At 39.9% G+C, this 19,720-nt stretch overlaps 1 protein-coding gene across 1 annotated transcript; it reads left to right on the top strand.

The window, feature by feature from the left end:
- Positions 1-11,536: 11,536 nt before the first annotated feature.
- On the top strand, positions 11,537-17,886 carry LOC131256645 (uncharacterized). Its single transcript, XM_058257596.1, has 5 exons — positions 11,537-12,186; positions 13,940-14,043; positions 14,180-14,356; positions 14,897-16,836; positions 17,644-17,886. The coding sequence occupies exons 1-5, from the start codon at positions 11,978-11,980 to the stop codon at positions 17,791-17,793; spliced, it is 2,580 nt and encodes an 859-aa protein (XP_058113579.1). The 5' UTR covers positions 11,537-11,977; the 3' UTR covers positions 17,794-17,886.
- Positions 17,887-19,720: the final 1,834 nt, after the last annotated feature.

Genomic DNA, 19,720 nt, shown 5'->3' on the forward strand with positions numbered 1-19,720 from the left:
AAGTGACGTTTGATAAGCCCACACGAGTAGAGAGCGTGCGAATCCACACGCAATCTAATGCCAATGTGTGCACAAGATCCGAGCCTTCTATTAGGTGGACCACATTCTCAACATCTTCTGATCGTAAAATAATGCTATTTCACTACTAATGTGGGCCACATTGGGGAAAATAAATGGATGGCTAGAAAAAGATTACGTTAGACTCCTTTATTTTGTAGCTTACGGCCCATCTTAGCTGTAAAAACGACTTGTTTCTTGAGCTATTAGATCTAAACATTGTGTCCCACCTGATGAAAAGCTCGGATCTCCCATCCACATATCATGTTGGCACGTGTGCTGACCCGTGGACGGCCAAGGCTCTCTCTACAGGCCCGAGGGCTTAGCAAGCTTCGTCCTTTCTTGTTCTTCTTGCCAAACAGCAAACGTCGCACTTAACCGGCAAATCATTTAAAAATTATATGTACGAGAATAGTTATTGGATACTCTGCCAGATTACGATACTTGATACACTGGCACTCAGATATGTACACGTGGCATGTACTAACTCAAATTAAACTGACCAAATTGTGAAACCCATTGTTGCAAAGTCACGAATCCAAAATCAGATGGGTTGAGTAACCCTAGCCTCTGATTCTTAAACACTAGTTCGTGAAAACATGATGATGTAGAGAGGGTCACGGACAGTAGCATGGCCAAGATGGATTAAAAAAGACTCGATCAATGATAGAAGTGATCTGAACCGTCGGACCTTAAATCAAGCATATCTCGTAATTTGAAATGAATTATCGGACGTAAAATATATGATTTTCGGGTAGAACGAGCTACTTAGCCAACTAACCCTATACAAGGTTGCGCAAACCAGATTTGTGAAATACCACCTCATTTTCTTATTTAAATTTTGTTTTTACTATAAATAATAAGTTTTAGTTTGATTATAACACTTCATCCTTTAGTGAAGTCAAATAGGACACTTACTATTTTTTGCCCAAAACCTTACGCACTAGTAAACATCACAACCACCTATAAATAATGAGTTTACTATTTATAGTAAGTCACGAATTCTATGAGTTTTAGTCTTAGTTTGATTCTTATTTCTCTCTATCCCTATTTAAAGGGTTGTGAACTCGTTTTTATTCAATCATTAATTAATTTTAATTTTAGTAGAATTTATTTCTATTTTCTTACCTTTTTTTCTCGTGGATTTGAGAAGTCTCTTTGAGGAAGATGGTGCTCGACCTCACGTCCTTCCCTGCATCACATGAACCGTGGATATTTTTCAATTTTAACAATGCAATCAGTTAGTTAGAATAAAGCTTAGATGATGATAATGAATGGTGCAATCAATGTCCACCAATCCAACCGTTCTAATAATGAAATTAGTCAATTTTTTAGTTCATAATGCATGTATAGTAGGATCTACAATTTGGACAGTTTAATTTGAATTACATACATGCCACTAAGCAATAAAAATAATTTTTTAAGTGCATGTATATCATCTATCATACTCCCCTAGAGTATTATGGTTTTCATTTAAACCATGATAAAAATTATACATCACTACAAAGAAAAATTGAGAAGGTACCAAACTTGCTTATACACTACATAGGTAACGCATAAAATACTAATAAAATTGCACATATAAATTGAATGATAGGTGGACCACGTCACGTCGGTCCGTTCAGGTTTCTTAATTATATATATCTCATAATCATGATTTCCCATGTATTCCATTCCCAACACTAGTAATATACCTAAAAATAATATATTAATTAGAGATATAATAATAAGAGTAAGTCTCCAATCCAATGAGTTGTATCACAAGTTATGGTCCACCTAATAAATAACTTTTAAACTTCTAAGGGTATGAAAAACCAAGGGGCAGATTGGGTACCACCCCTACAAGGACCTAACTAGAGAAGAACGGTCCTACTAGTGGCTTCGGAGGGCCCACTATATGTGTGTGTGTGTATAGGCATACTCCCCTACGCACCTTTGCACGTACGCACCTTTGCACACGTGTCATTGGTGTTGAATCCGAACGGTCCATAAGATGTGAAATCCCATGAAACCTCAGGGGGTAAATTTTCACCCTAATCTAAGATTCTGGTGGGCCATAGCAAAGAGAAATTCAAATCAAGGGAAAAAACTGTTTGCATTTTTCATGGCCCACTAAAGTTTTGGTTCAAAGTAAAAATTGGTACCAGGGGATGTTACGAGGTTCTGCTTCATGTGGACCGTTCAGATTTTCGAGACTCACAGATATGATGAGTTATCAAAAAAGTTCGCTTCGATCTTGTTTGGCTGAAGAATCGAAATCCAAAGGTTAGAGATATATATATATATATATATATATATATATATATATATATATATATATATATATAATTGAAGTTGTTTATCCAATTTGAAATATCATTTTAGGTCATGAACCCAAAAAAGGGTAGATAGAAAGTTCGATTGGACCACACTATAGAAAGTAGTGACAATGACTTTATTGTTGAAGCCTTCTTAGGACCTATTATAATGTTTATTTGTCATTCGACCTATTCATAAGGTCATGCAAACTCGGACAAAGGAAAAAACATAAAAATCAGCTAATCCAAAACTTCCATGGTCCTTGAGAGGTTTTCAATGATAGGCTTTCGATTTCCATTGCTTCCCTACTGGGTGATACGAATGAGCAATCGATCTACTTCATTTTGAACTCATCACCTAAAGTGATTTGTCAAAATAAATAAACAGCATGGATAAAACAAGTACATTACAAATGGACCTCACAAAGCCCCTAACAAGACTGGACCTACCTGATGGGGGTAGTACCCAATCTCCACCCTTAAAACCAACTTATCCAATAACTTGGCCCCACCACAAAGATCACTTCATTTAAAAATTAGCCATATTTACTCATCCAGAACAATCTTTTTAAGCATTTTGAATCCGATGTAGTTTTGGAAGAGAGTTGATATCAGGTGGACAACCAATCACCACTGGTAGAACTGCAGGAGTCCCTCTCAAGGTAAGTTAGGATTTAGAAAAGGAACCCTGATCGGTAAAACAAAGTTAAAACAATGATGGCGACGCGATGACAGCCACATGCAACCTATCTTCAAGACGGCAACCTCCAAACGTTTCTTACATAAATAATAAAATACAAATGTGTTACCATCAATATTCTTATATCTTGTTCTTTGCATGTTCTATTGTTCCTCAATAGTTGCTCTAGGGTTCGTTTGGTTACACTAAATATCATGATATTTCAAACGTAGGATAGGTTTCTTTTGGCATTTTAGCAAGGGGGTATGGTCGTTGTGCTGGTAAATAAAAAAATATATACAAGTAGGGTATGCCAGATGATTTTTACACAAGGTGATCCTTATGGTGGGGATAACCTAATGGATGGGTTGGATGGTCCATGCGCTCGATAGAAAATAATGTATAAATTGCTAAAAAATAACAAATACAAGTGTGGTCCACTTGATGATTGGATGGGACTGATTTTTATGCAAGACTATCTTCATGGTGAGCCAAAATTTTGGATTGGTTGGATGTCACCCATATATGACGTATTGGAAGTTTTCCATTGCATGGATGATAATTTATAGTTGGAATGCGCTGGATAGGAGTATCTCTATTTTCAACCTTTTTTAAAGCCATTCAAATCAATGGGAGAGATTCTTGGTGCGACTACAGTGGTCCCTTACTAACATGATTTTAAGACTTGAAAAGGTTGGATTTAACTGGTTGGTAGAGCTGAACACAAACCAAGGCAGCTTGGTTAGCTTGCTCAGTTTAGCCTGATTTAGCTTGGCTTGGTTCGGCTGAATGATCTCTGTGGGCCGATTGGAGCTAGAAATCCTAGCTCATTTCAAAATTGGCTTGAGCTCGAACTGTATGCTAGCTCAATTTGGCTAGGCTCGAACCTTGGTTCAATTCGGCTTAGTCAAGTATAAATATAGTATATATACATATTCCTAACTTGAATGTTTGAATAGGATATTGTCTAAAATTTAGTTTAACTTATTATAGATTTCGATGTATGAGCTTTTGATTCTATTGTTCATTTATTCTTAACTTCACTTCTTTTGTCTACAATTACTAAGCCAAATTGATCAAACGAGTTAAACTTATTTCTGCACAAAAAATAAAACTCGAAGCAACTCAGAAATTGGCTAGAACTCGAATTAGTTCGAACCTAACTCGAATTGGCTCGAACCTGGCTTGAGTTCAGCTCGATTCGATTATCAAATCAGTCCGAGCTGACTAGGTCCACTCGATGATCAAGCTGAGCTAAATTCGAGCCAAGCCCCTTGGCTAAACGAGCTGAGCTGAGTTGGAGTAGAGATCAGTCCAATTTGGCTCGTATATAATTTTACTAGTTGGATCAACTCGAATTCAACCATAGAGTTAGACACAAACCAAGCCAGCTCAAAAGCTTAACTCGGGTTAGTTTGAAAAAGCTTAGCTTAAATTGATTTGAATAGAAGTTAAAATTAAACCAAGCCTCGAAGTCAAGCTCATTTAAAAAAACAAATCAAGCTCAAACTAGAACAATATCGGCTTGGCTTAGCTCAAAGCTTGGTTTGATTCTGCTTGATTTGGCTCATAAATTGTATGCACACTGTTTCCTATACTGTGATCCATGAGTTTAGAATATAATTCAATTTTTGGATCGTGTCCTAAAATGATATGTAAAAACCAATGGACGGTGCGGAATACATATACATGACGACTTGGATAATACATAATTTATGACCTTATGTGATTGGAAACTCTAAGACTTATATATACTTATGTTTTAACTTGTAATTTTTTGTTCATTATTATTATCCAATAGTAGATAAATTTTATATTATTTTTTTATCAGTCTTTTTTAACATAATTTTATAGTGCTAACTATACATATAAAAGTTCATATTATGTTTTATTAAAAAAAAAAAAAACCATACTAACTCCTATTTGAACTTAACTTATTTATGCCCAGCTCGGATATTTGTACCAAATCAAACCAAGCTCAAATTCATACAAGCTAAAAAAGTATGAATAGGCTCAAAGCTTAGCTTTTGTAAAGCTCGAACAACAATATCACGTAAACAAGTCAAATTAAACTTGGGTCAAGCTCAATTCATCTCAGCTCATGTACAACTCTATCATCAGTCATTCTGACTCAAGTGAGTTGGACCTATTCAGCTCCAACTTGGGCAAGTCCCAACGTAGGCCTAAAGGGTTGATCCTAGTCCCAACTTAAGCTCAAAGGGTCAATCCTGGTTGCTGAGTCTTTTGACTCTCCATGTGAACTCATCCAAGTCATCTTGGATTTGACAACATTGATGTAGAGCGGGTCGTGGACAATTTCATGGCTAAGATAGATTAGAAGAGGCCCGATTGTAAGTAGAAGTGATTTGGACCGTCAAACCTTGAATCGAGCATATCTCGCAATCTGGAATGAGTTATTCGACCTACCATATATGATTTTAGAGTAGGACGAGTTACCATGGATGCCCACCGAATTTTCAAAATACCATCAAATCGACGGCCAAATATTCGTTTTATTTTCGTTTTTAATATTTGTAGTAAGTTTTAGTTTGAGTATAACTCTTCATTCGTTGGACTTTAGGAATTGTGTCCAACATAAAAAGTGCTTAGAATAATACTTAGGAGAATATCATGACAGCTGAATAGGACACTTACCATTCTTGGCTGAAAACCATGCACAATGATGCAGTAGACATCACAAACGTTTATAAATAGTAAGTTTACTATTTATAGTAAGCTGAGATTTCTATGACTTTTGGTTATAATTTGATTTCGGAACTTCTCCCATGACTTAATATCCCTACTTAAAATGGCCGTGAACTCATTTTCATTCACGAGTCAAATTATAAAATTTATAAAATTTATTTCCTATTTTCCTTACTTTTTTCACCGTGGATTTGAGAAATACCTGAGGAGTTCAGAGATACTCATCAAGTTCATCCCTGAGACAAACATCCGATTGGTTTGATACAATGGCACACCCCAGTCGCCTTAACTAAGACTAATTTATAAAATTTATTTTCTATTTTCCTTACTTTTTTCACCGTGGATTTGAGAAATATCGGAGGAGTTCAGAGATACTCATCAAGTTCATCCCTGAGACAAACATCCGATTGGTTTGGTACAATGGCACACCCCAGTCGCCTTAACTAAGACTCACTTGTGTCTTGAGTTGGCTCAGTGTTGAACGAGTCGATCCGAGTCGTAGCAATGGTCTGAACTCGGGTCACTTCCCAAACTCGTTTTAACCCACCGTGCCGTGCGGAGCCTCGGGTCGAGGACCCTATAATGCGATTTCTCATTAAAGACGTACTGGTTTGAGTGCGTGGCCCCACTTGTCAGTGGATCTCAACGAGATCATTCGGTGGAGCCGGGAGAACCGGAATATGGTAGATCTACCTTTCTACCGTATAACTTGGAAGGGTTAGGAGCCAACGAAGTCCGTCTATCCATCGGATCAAAAGACAATCTTATCGATAGGATCTGAGCCACTAAAGATAATAGATTTTTTTTTTTAATTAACGGTCAAAATGCAGGGAGATAAACTGTAGGAAAAGTAACGGATAGGATTGTCCCATAGGATAATATTTTTAAAAAATTAAGCCAGCCCTCCTGAGGCCACTATATGGGTGGACCCGATAGATATATCATACTGCCACGTGTCCTGTGCAGAGATGTCTCTACCATATTCCGGTTCCGATGCTCCATGTACCATATCCCGTGAGTCGCATATCCAATAATTCCTCTTTAGATGTTTGGTAGCTAAAAAGGCTCTCGACATGCGCTGTTGACCCACCATGTGATGATCCACACCGTTCATCTAAAAGAACCAGTCCTGATGGTTTATATGGACAGAAATCTTACTCATCAGAGATAATCAGTGACGTTAAATAGTGAATTACGAACTGCTTTTCTGCACCGATGGTCATAACCGTCCATTAAAGGGTGAATTAGGAACTGCTTTTGGGACCAAAGTTTCTAACTAGCTCTCTCCGGACGATTAAGATCTCTGAGGTTTCTATGTTTACCGTGTAGGATCTTCTAAATGAACGGTTTGGATCACTTGGTGGGATGGAAAGGGGGAGCGGATTGAGGGAGCCTATTTAATTAAGAACCAAGTAATGTACAGTATCGTCAGATCGCGGATGTGACGGACACGGATTCGGTGGATACTGGGAACCTCGGAGGTCGTGGATCCGCAACTGTGGGACCCACCTTGATAACCTTTCTTATATATCTACTCCGTCCATCCGTTTTATCAGATCATTTTATTGCATGAGCCGAAAAATAAGGAAGATCCAAATCTTAGGTGGACGGTACTACAGGAAACAGTGGTGATTGATCGCTCACCATTGAAAACTTCCTAGAGATTGCATTATCATATGGGCCCACAGAGCAGTTGGACGGCGTGGACTCTTTTTCGGGCTCATGCATAAAATTAGCTGGAAAAACGGTTGGACGGCGTGGATAAAACACGTACATCACGGTGGCCCACAGAGCTTTTCCAGCACCGACACCACCGACGTCCGTACTGGAGAGATTGCATTATCATATAGGCTGGTACGGCAATGCAGACCGTCCAAACTTCTGTGGATGGAGCATTACAAGAAAGAAAAGAAAAAAAAAAACTGCAGTAGGTCTTCGAATTTGGGCTTCCTGCTATTTTACTTTCAACCATCCACTTGATTACTGTTAATTGGAAGGTTAGGATTTCTCGATGAGCATGATTTTCCAGATATGCTTCATCCATCATGGGACCCACAATTTGGACGGTCAGGATAGCTACAAATCAGCTGCGCTCGAGCATGACTGAGAGCATTTTTTAAACTGTGCTAAACTAACATAGAAGTGTACGCCGCCTACCACCGGGATATCCGAAGAATATTGCTGTATTTTAAAAATAATGCAAGGAAGCCTACGTTTTTATTCAAACACTACAAATTTACTACTTGGGAATCAAATTGCACCAGAAACTGACGAAACGTCGAATCAAAGGTGCATAGATAAACGGAGCGGATTAGATGTTAGCTGACTAATTAGTTGGTGTTACCCTGACCGTGGGGCCCACATTCATGAATGAGTTATATATCCACTCCGTCCATCCGTTTTTACAGATTTATTTAGTAATTGAAACCAAAATTTAAGTAGATTCAGATCTTAGGTGAACCACACTTCAAAAAATAGTGGTGATTGAGCGCTCACCGTTAAAAAAACAAGGGCACATCTAGGGCCCAACATAATGTTTATTTTCCATCAAACCTGTTGATAAGGTCAAACAGACCTAGATGAAGGGAAAATAATAATATATGCTTGATCTAGAACTTATATGGCCCATAATAAGTTTTAAATGGTCAATCATCAGTTTCCAGTGGTGTGGTCCACCTGAGATTTGGATCTGCTTAATTTATGGTATCAAGTCTAAAATGAGATTAAAAAACGAATAGACAGCGTGGATATACAATAATTCATCAAGGTGGGCCCCATACGGTCTTGGTAACACCCACTAAAGTATTACCGGGTAACACCTAATCCGCTCCCATAAATATAAAAATACAAGAACCGTCTTTTATTATATAATGGCCGAAACGATTAGATACGTGCCACGTATGTGGTGGATAATTTAGACGGTTCAAAGGTCCACACATGCCACGTGTACGGTGGATGCTTCAGTGGGTGTAAATCGTCCTGGGGAGAATGTTAGTTGCTCGTCCAATCATCCAACTTCTTATAATAATAATATTTCCTAACCTTTTTCCAACCCTTTATCTTTTAGAATGAAATTACGAAAACACCCTTAACATTTTTCTACACTATGACCAAATTACCCATGGTTAACTTCTTTTTTCCACCGTACGACGAAAAATGATCGTATGAAAAAGACATTTTTTCCGGGATATCCAATCCGTAGAAAATGTGGGCCACACAATGGTGAGAGAAGATATTAAAAATCAAGTGGATCCAACCATCCGTTGGGACACAATATCAAAATCAATGGACGACCATTTTATTAAGTGTGCTAGTGTGGCCCACCCAATGAGCCGATCGGTATGATTTTAATACCAAGTGATAATCATGTGGGGCTCACCTATGGGGGTTGCCTAGAAACCTGATGACCTGACTATGTGGGCCCCACTATGCCCATCAGATCAGGCTGAAATGAGGATAATGATTTCGACCATTGAAACCTTTCCAAGCCCCATGGTTATGTTTATTTATCATCCAACCTGTTTATAAGATCTTAAAGACATGGATGAAGGGAAGACACAAATATAAGCTTGATCCAAAACTTCCGTGGCCCCCAAGATTTTTTCAACGGTAGATGTTAAATTCAACTGTTTCCTGTAGTGTGGTACATTTGAACATTATATATGCTTCATTTTTCGGATAAGGCATTAAAATTATCTAGTAAAATGGATTAACGGAGCGGATCAGAGACATAAATCATGGTGGACCCCACAGAGTTTACTCAGTACGCTTAGCGCAGTTACCTTACACACTACGCAATCCGCTTCCCATTGGATGCGTGATATGTTGGCAGGAAAAACGCCTGTATAGCATTTGATGATACAACAGCTGTCTCTGATAATGGATATGGCCCTTATAATAGAAGTCTTAAATGAAGAAAATACACTTGAATGTGGGCCTATCCAAATGCACCATTATGAATGTGATTATGCCCAGATCGAGCAATCTAGACCGTGGATATTAGAAATGGTTAGGATGGACGCAGATGCGGATCATGGACATATTGACGGATTGAAAATCACCGGCGATAATCCAACAAAGTATCCCACGTAATTAAGGCTTACTAATAGGAGGTGCATTTTGGTAAATTTAGTGGAACGATGATTGCGTCCCACCATGCCGTCTCCAGCTCAGAACGGACAAGGGCTTTGAGTGGCCATCGTGATGTTTGGGCTTTATCCACACCGTTCATCCAATTTCATGTATCGTTTCAGTGGACAGTCCCAAAAATGAGGAAAATCCAAGAAAAAATTGGACCACACAATGGGGATTATGTTTTCCCTTCTTGGGGGCCACATAAGTTTTGGAACGAGATGATATTTATGTTTTCCCTTCATCCATGTCTACGTAGCTTTATGAATTGGTTGGATGGCAAATAAACATCACGGTGGGCCCTAGGAAAATTTCAATGGTTAGCATCATTTTCACTGCTTCTTCCTATAGTGTGGTCCACTTCAAACTTGGACCTTATTAAATTTTGGTCCTATTTTATAAAATTACACTTTTAAATAGATGGACGGTGTGGATAAAACCCATACATCAAGGTGGCCACTCATACCTCTTGCCCGTTCCCAGCTGAAGACGGACGGGGTGGGACGCAATTCGCGTTCGGACAAAGCATTTGAGGACGAAAATACTCCTGCCCGTACGTGCAATGCTATGTAAAAAGCAGGGGTATTTTCGTCGTGAAATGCCCCCTCCGTACGTGCAAGGTCTAAGTTGGGAAGGTAAGTTTTGTTCTCTTCATAAAAGACGCTGGATAAAAGGTAGCGTGCACAGTGGTAATTTTCTCAGGTGATTATATGGGTACCGCTGCGTGCACATCACAAATTAATTAAATACTCCTAATTAGAGTAACCATGTGCTACGTGGCCCACGAATTTTGCATACACACGTGTTCGTAACAGTGAAAGTGGGACCAATGTATCGTAATCCAAACCATTGGAATGTTGTGGCCCACCATGGATAGACTAGGGCTCAAATTTCTACAGGACAGAACAATATTAAACTTTCAATTTTTTGCGTATGGATATATGGTTAAAAGATAAAATAGGAACGGTTCACATTCAACTAAATTATATACTAGTCTTTGTTCTATAATAGCTTTGAAATATTTTTAAGATAAGCATAATCTAGTTCGAATCGATGAATCAATGGTATAGATTACTTAAATGTGGTCCCACATTCCAGATATAACAGCCCGTGTATACATTGAAAATATGTTTTCATGTACAGGATTTAATTTCTCACCTAAATAGTGGATTATGGAACATGTTTTTCGTTCCGCCTTTCTGGTTAGAAGGTTTGGTCTGACAAGGATCTTAGTAAAATTCCACGCGCGCTTGGACAACTGACTATTCACACGTAGACGCACGTGCCGAAAACACACGTATGAACTATGGGAGAGCAGTATGCTTTCTCTCCTGAGGTGGGCCACAATTTACAAAAACAAATGGATGGCATCGATTAGTGTTTGTCAACTGTAGGCTAGCAATGGTGTAGAATGGTCTGATTGAAGATCTAGAAAGTGGGGTCCACATGATGGAAAGATGAAATCTCACACCTGTGATTTTTATTGGAGGGCTGATCCAGAAGCGTGTGGAGCTGTGCAAAATCCTGGCCATTAAAGACATTGTACAGAAGAAAGAAGGAGACAGCTATTCTGCTCTTCCAAGTCAATAAAGAGCTTTGTGTGAAGAAACAAACTTCTCATTCTCTCTCTCTCTCTCTTCCGTTCTATCCCTCTCTCTCTCTCTCTCGTCCTCTTTTTCCTCCAGAAGTTCCTCCTTTGTTTTCTTCCTAAATTTCTTCCTGTAATTTTCATTTTCAGCCCCTCCTTTCTCTTTCTATATCTCTCCTTTCTCTTTCTCTATCTCTTCTTTTTCCTCCAGAAGTTCCTCCTGTAATTTCATTTCTAGCTTTCTTTTCCCCCAATATTTCAGATTTTTCCTCCACAAAAAAAAAAAGGAAAAGGAAAAGCCTTCTGTCACTGCAATTTCTGTATTTTTTCCTTCATTTTTTCCCCCAAAAAATTACATTTTTCTCTCTTTTTTACCCAACGAAAAAAAAAACAATTTCTCCTTCTTTTTTCCCTCTCTCTCTCTCTCTCTCTCTCTCTCTCTCTCTCTCTCTATAAATCCAATCTCTTTTCTGTTTCCAAGAAAGGGCGTTTGGGTCTGTAAGAAATTACAGAAAAACCATGGTACCAGCTCCATCCGAGCTGACATTGCCTGAATCTTCAGCGTCGGTGGCGTCCGTTCTCGGCTCTTCTTCGCAAAGCTTGTCTCTCATATCTCCTTTCTCTGATCTCAGAGGCGTACGATGGCGTATAGATCTCGGGATTTTGCCGTCTGCTTCGTCTTCTTCGATTGAAGATCTTCGCCGTGTAGCCGCAGATTCTCGAAGGAAGTAAGATTCAATGAAATTCTGTCTTTTTCTCATCTGGGTTTCTTGGAAATTTTGGGTTGTGATGCTTGAAATTGCATAAAGGAAGTATCTTGGTTAGAATTTGTATGTTTTGATGGATGGGAAGACGGTTTTCTTGTCATAGATTCAAACATGGAAGCTCAATTTGTTTTTTTTTTTCCCAGTTGGGTGGTTTTCATTTTGGAGTTTTCTTTGGGATTTATTGCTTGGAATTACAAAAGAAGGTGGTAATATGATTTTGATTTGTATGCTTTGATGTGTGTGGGAATGGTTTTTTTTTTCCTTATCACAGATTCTCAAGATATTGGACGTTTTAATTTCGAGTTTTTTTTTTTGGCGGGGTGGGGGTGGTGGGGTTTGGTGCTGGGAACCATATGAAGAAAGTGTTTTTATTTTTGTTTTGTTTATTAGATTGGATGTTTGTCTTGAGTGGCTGATTTTGTTTGGGGAGTTTTTGGTGTTTGATTCTTGGAATTGCACTAAGTGCTTTGCTTGTAATTTATATGATTTGTTGCATGGGAAGGGCAGTTTTTCACCACAGATTCTTGAAGAAGGTAAGATTTGATTGGGTTGGTTTTTTCGTCAGCGTGTCAATGTCAAAGCTGTTTGGAGTTTTCATCCTTGGAAGAATTACAAAAAAAAGGGCACTGTTTTTATTTTGTTTTTGGTATGGTTTGATGTTTCTAGGAGGGGAATCTTATACACTTCGCTATTGAAGGAGGTAAGGTTTGGTTAAATACAGTAGCTCTTCCTCTTCATATGGTTGCATCTAATTCTGTTGTTTTTTGTGTTTCGATACTCAGAACACAAATAAATATTTTCTTTGGTTTTCTTTCTGGGGGGGTTGGATTTTGTATGGTTGAAGTATTGTAGATGAGCTGTTGATTTGGTTTTTTCTGAGGATTAGGAAATTAGAGTTCTTTTCGCTATCTTTTTTCTCCCATTGCAATGAATTTTAATTATGTTTTGCACATGGTTTCTTTCACAGGCTGCTTCTTTGGGTTTGGGTTTGAGCTAAATTACAGTGGCGATTTGTTCGTGTATGTGTCTAAAAAATAATGTTTGTGTTGTAACTCACAGATTAAGATCTGAAGTGTCCAATCTGTCTTTTGCATTTTTATTGTTTTTCTTTGCAATTGATGAATTTCGGTTGAGTTTCTGCAAATGTGTTTTTCTTTCGTGCTGGTTTGATTAATGGCGACTAGAGGTGGTATGGATAGTTGGGCTTCTTATGGTGTACATGTCCGTAATTTCTGTGATGAACTGATGATTGAGGGTTTTCTCCTTTTCGTTTCTTTTTTGGTGTTTTGTTTTTGTTTTGTTCGAAGGATATCTAGTGGCTTTTTTATTGTAGTATATTATGGTGTTCTCCCATAATAGTTTTGTGATCTCATTGCCACCCTCACACAATCTTTCTGTTATATAGAGATTCAATCTTTTAATTTGGTGTAATGGGATGCTCTTTTGGGATTACTTAAACCTGACTGTGGACGTCGTTCAATATACTGGCACATTGGATCTTCATTCGCAAACTTGTTTCTTGTCGATAGTCAGTGCATTGAGTTTCCATGCCTACTGTGCTCAGATGTATCTTATCTTTCATCTTCATTCTTTGTTATTTGTTCTGAACTGGGTTTGTTTGTTTGTTTTTTGCTCGCTTTTAAGGGCAATGAGTTAGTTGTTTTGAAAAGAATTTATTATATTATGCATCAAAGCTAAGTCACCTTCTTTGCAGATATGCTGGATTGAGAAGACGGCTTCTAATTGATCCACATTTTTTAAAGGACAGAGATAAATCTCCTGATCCTGTCATGGACAATCCGTTATCACAAAATCCAGGTAATTTTAGTTTCTATTTTTATACTTTCATCTGAAATTGATGATGAGTTTGGATTCTTGTTTGCCTTTATACCAATTGTCTCTCATTCTTTCTCCAGAATTTTCGGTGTTCACTGTCAGCTTGTTACCTGTGCAGATAGCATGTGGGGCCGTTTCTTCCGCAATGCTGAGCTGGAGAAAATGGTTGATCAGGATTTGTCTCGTTTGTATCCAGAGCATGGGAGCTACTTTCAGGCATCCATATGTCAGGCCATGCTAAGAAGGATATTGCTATTGTGGTGCCTTAGACATCCAGAGTATGGTTACAGACAAGGCAAGTTACCCAGTTACCACCCTTGGATCGTTCCCCAATAAATAAAAAGTTCAATTTTAAACTGTTCCCCAATAAGTTAAAAAATTCAGTTTATGATGTCTTCTCTTTCAAATGGGAACTCGATTTACTGCTTTTGGTGAAACAATCACAATGGTTATGAACTTTAAGGGTTTGTTTGGGTAGGGGTTCCTGCATAATCGGGATTAAGTCAAAATCCCATTTTAGTGGGTCTCCGTCCACTCCACGTCAGATGGTGCATTATAACCACGTTTCCTCCGCATAATTGCAATTAGCAGTGTTTCAGTTTTGTCTAGAATTTCAGTAATTCCACTCATGTGGAGGAAAAAGTCCGACTGAATGCGACAAATCTGATGTGAAATGCATGAGGCCTACCAAAATCAGGATTATGCTTAGATGTATGGAACATGTAGTTGTTCAGAAAAGTTTTTGGTTCTTGTATTCACCATTTCACCTCCTCACAAATCTGATTTTGGTCTAAAATGCATTTGTCCCATTTGATTCAATCCGATTCCATTGCAGGGATGCACGAACTTTTGGCTCCTTTGTTATATGTTCTTCATGTTGATGTGCAACATATTTCTCAAGTGCGAGAACTCTATGAAGATCATTTCATTGACAAGTTTGATGGCATGTCTTTCCAAGAAAGCATTCTAGCAAGCAATTCCAACTTCACCATGACCAGCTCTCCCATTTCCGCAAAGTGGGCCAAAGGCCGCTGTGATGAAAACAATTCCGAGTCTAGTGTAGCCAAAGCTAGCAGTCTGGATGATCTCGATCCTGATAAACGGACCATAGTGTTACTTAATGACGCATATGGAGCTGAAGGTGAATTGGGTATTCTCTTATCTGAGAGATTTATGGAACATGATGCGTACTGCATGTTTGATGCTTTAATGAGCGGAGCCCGTGGTGTGGTCGCCATGGCGGACTACTTCTCTCCATCACCTGCCGTAGGATCTACGTCAGGCTTGCCTCCTGTCATTGAAGCATCATCTGCATTGTACCATTTGCTTTCAATGGTCGATTTGTCTCTCCATAGCCACCTCATTGAGCTTGGGGTAGAACCGCAGTACTTTGCACTCCGCTGGTTACGGGTGTTGTTTGGACGTGAATTCGTGTTGGAAGATCTCTTGATTGTTTGGGATGAAATATTCACTTCGGCTAACGATAAATCGATATCGGGTCCGGAAGATGATGGTCAATACAGCTTCAAGGTCTTAAGTTCACCTCGTGGGGCATTCATTGTGGCCATAGCAGTGTCCATGCTTCTTCACCTTAGATCTTCATTGCTGGCCACTGAAAATGCGACTACATGTCTCCAAAGGCTACTGAATTTTCCAGAGAAAATAAACTTGAAGAAGTTAATTGAAAAGGCGAAGTCCTTGCAGGCTCTTGCACTCGATGCTTGTTTCTCCCCATTGCCACCCCTGGGGCCTTTAGGTAGGAGCAAATCAACAGTAGTCACAGGCTATCACGGCCATTCATCTGGTTCAAACTCTCCAAGGACGCCACTGAGTTCAGTTCCAGATAGTTACTGGGAAGAAAAGTGGAGGGTGTTGCACAAGGCAGAGGAACTCAAGCAAGGAAATCAAAGTGACCCGATTTTGATGGGAATAAAAGTGTCACCAGGGAAAGGGAGAGTGATTCTGTCGAGAGCGGAATCAGCCCCGTCTTCAACAAGGGTCACAGTTGGAAGAAAGGACTTGAGAACTGCAGTTCGGCGGAGGCTGCTTGAGGATTTGTCCCGAGAGCTTGGATCTGAAGAGCATTTTGAGGAGTCTGCCTGTGATGGAGTTTCAGGCACTAAAGATCCTCTCTTGGCCGAGGTGAATAAGGTCTTCCTCGAAGACCATACCGAACAAAATGCCACTGACAAGAACTGCAATTGTACAACTGAAGGAGAGACGGGTTTGAGTGGCCCTGCTGTCAGTGAAGAGAACTCTTCAATTTTCTCAACATCAACTAGCCCTTGTAGTAGACAGAATGACCATGAAAATGATTCAGAGAAGAGCAGTGTCGCCTCAAACTTATCGACAGATGACATTGATTGCGAAATCAATAGCATAGAGGAACCAAGCGTCGCAATTTCAGATGATGGGCCACTTCCAGACTCTGCACCCACAGAAGCGGCCACATCAAAAACTGGGTCTGATGCAGATGCAGCAGGTGGTGCCAAACAAGCAATGGTTTTGAAGGAGCGGAAACCACTATCTGGTAAATTTCAGTGGTTTTGGAAGTTAGGTCGAAACAACAGCGAAGTGTCCTCCGAGAAAGGTGCCAACGTGGAGGGACAGAAGCCACCAGCAAATGTTGGGAGTAGTCAAAATGCAATCTTGGTCACATGTACTGCTGACAGGTGCCCTGATTCGTCCGGAGTCACCAGCATGGCGGACATGGCCGACAAGAATGTGATGGTTACTTTGAGGAATCTTGGACAGTCTATGCTCGAAAATATTCAGGTAAGATGTTTGATTTATAGCATGTTTTCCTCTTTGCTTTCTTTCTGTGGAAATATATCTGCTTCTGTAGCTATTGTCCAATGCCAAATTCATAGAAGAGTGGTTTTCAGCTTGTTAGACTTGATTCCATGCTTTTAAGATATGAAGATTCAGGTTGACTAATTCAGCCCTGAACCACCAAATTCGACTCGACCCAGATGAGTTGTATCGGACTCATTTGAGTCTTAAAACCATGCATGATACTTCAGTTATTTTGATTGAAAAGGAAACAAACGAATCATTTCAGAGAAATGGTGGGTGGAATGCAGCAAGAAATCTGATTTCAAAGAGTACCCATTTCATTTTCTTGCATTTCTAGTTGGGTTTTGCATTTGGTTAGAGCTGGTAGTAAACCATGTCATGGTAATTTAAGCAACAATTCTCCTAGCAGGTGTGCTAGCCCACACACCTGTACAAGTATGTGCATGTGCCAGCTGTTGCCACATGTGCAAGCTTTAAGCCACTCATCAGGGGGCCTCACCATGTTGAATGTGCTGGCCCTAGAATCAGGCAGGGTCCACTCATCAAGTGGGCTACACAGGCACGATTGAATGTGGGAACTATGGAAATTCTTGTAAAACCTGCATTGATATCATACAAGCGTGACCCACCTGATGAGTGTCTTGAATCTCTCACGCATAGTCGGATGATTCGGTGGAAATATTACTTCCATAATTGCATTTGTTAGTATGGAAAAAATAATAATAATAAAATAAAAAATAATAATCAAAAACCAGTTGTGAGCTAACAATTGGAATCACCTAGCAGGTGATCGAGTCAGTATTCCAGCAAGATCGGGGCCAGGTGGGGTCGTTGGAGAACTTATCAAGAAACATTCTGGGTGGCAAAGGACAAGTTACTGCCATGGCAGCTCTCAAGGAGCTTAGGAAAATCAGCAACCTCTTATCTGAGATGTGAGGTAAATCTTTTTTTGAATTTGTACATACACATTTTGTAATTACTATTCTTCATTTGCTATAAATAAACTGAGCTTTTTGTCGGCCTTCTTTCGCTCCCGTTTGTTTCTATTCTTGAATGCCTTAGGACACTGGTAGAGATGTTAATATCCGTCGGAACTTCTATCTTATCAGTGAGAGATTATAAACCAGACAATTTTGATGGTCCACAGTTGATGGCCCTACACCCAAAACCCCACTTAGGTCTCTCTCTCTCTCTCTCTCTCTCTCTCTGATAGAAGGGTTAGGACTGGCGACTGGCCATGACCTCTCTCTCTCTCTCTCTCTCTCCTTCCTGTGATAGAAGGGTTAGGACTGGCGACTGGCCATGACCTGTCTTCCTCCGGGGGGCTCATCAGACCAAAGGTGCTACCGAGCATCTTTCAGTCAAGGGTGGTGTGTAAAACACCCAAGCTTTTGGGCCCTACCATGCTGTAAATGTGAAATCCACTCCGTCCATCAGGTTATAAACCCTATTTTAACCAAGCATATAAAAGATAATCAAACTCATTTGAGCCACACCAATGGGAACAATGTAAAATTGCACCTAAAACCTCTCTACTTTGCCTGTTGTGCATGTGTGTGTTTATTTTTTTATTTTTCCCTTGTGTTGCATCCCCATTGTTCCCTGTGGTGTGGATCTGGCTAATTTTTTGGCCCCACCATAACCTAAGCATCGAGAAGCCCACGTGATGGATTGGGTGGATTTCACGTTTACAACGTGGTGGGCCCAAAGAGTTTAGGCGTTTTACACGCTGCCAAGCTTATCTTGTGTGAAAGCTTAAATCCGGAGGAGGAGAAAAAATCGTCGGTTGCTGATATTCGTGTATAACGACCTTTTGGCCAGTTAGTTCAACGCGTGTGCAATAAAGCCGTTGTACAGGCCACACATGCCAAATGGCACGTATGGATGCGAGATCCAGTCCATCTGTCAGGTTGGTTCAATCTAATTCGTGGTTGAAATCTGGTCCACTCAGCATGTGAGCAGCATACAGAAATTGTACACGTGTCATACAGTAAATTAAACTAAGCTAAATGTGGAATCCACTGAAACCCAATCCGATAGACAGTGCGTTTTCGAATGCCCGTTTAGGACGTGTGAGTGTGTGTATATAAAATAATATTAATGATAATAATGTGGAATCCTCGGCTGTAAAATCAGATTGGCCGAAGATTCATAATCTATGGTACGTGGACGGGTGGTGTAATACGACTATTGAATGTCAACTGTTCGATTGTCAGATCATAAAATAAGGGCAACAACTTCTGAACAGGGAACTCTGATTGGGCCAGTGTAATCCGGGAAGTGGAGTGGGTGGTGTTGGGGGCTGCAGAGCCCTCCGTGTTGTATGTGCTTTTTGCCATCTCATTTTAGGGCATGAGCTCAAAAATTGAAGCTGATCAAATGCTCGAGTGGACCACACCATAGGAAACAGTGGTGATTGATAGCCTAAAAACTTCTGAGGGGACACGTTTTGAATCAAGGCTTATATTTGTCTTTTCCTTTAATCCAGGTCTGTGTGATCTTGTCAACAAGTTGGCGGCAAATAAACATTACGGTGGGCCTTAGGAAAGTGTCAATGGTGGGTGACATTATCCCCCTTGTTTCATGTGGTGTGGTCCACTTGAGCTTCGGATCTGCTCCGGTTTGGGCTCATGCCCTACAATGAGCTGGCAAAACGGATGGACGGTGTAGATATGAAAAACATACATCATGGTGTGCCACACGGCGGTGGTGTTGGGGTCACCACCCAACCGCTTTCGCTAACGTGCAATTTCGACCTGCCTGCATCTGATCAATCGCACACTGCCCGAGCATGAAAGTTCATTTTCTTTTTCCTCGACCTAATGATTTCTGAAAGGCGGCCGACAACCAAACCAACCCCACT

Source organism: Magnolia sinica, chromosome 9 (genome assembly GCF_029962835.1).
Source record: "Magnolia sinica isolate HGM2019 chromosome 9, MsV1, whole genome shotgun sequence".
NCBI lineage: Eukaryota > Viridiplantae > Streptophyta > Magnoliopsida > Magnoliales > Magnoliaceae > Magnolia > Magnolia sinica.

What these genes read in the sequence shown, in the direction of transcription:
- LOC131256645 (XM_058257596.1), top strand. Translation starts at nt 11,978, where the DNA reads ATGGTACCAGCTCCATCCGAGCTGACATTGCCTGAATCTTCAGCGTCG. An exon ending in GCCGCAGATTCTCGAAGGAA is followed by an intron (nt 12,187 to 13,939) that starts GTAAGATTCAAT and finishes CCTTCTTTGCAG; the next exon opens with ATATGCTGGATTGAGAAGAC. An exon ending in CTATGCTCGAAAATATTCAG is followed by an intron (nt 16,837 to 17,643) that starts GTAAGATGTTTG and finishes ATCACCTAGCAG; the next exon opens with GTGATCGAGTCAGTATTCCA.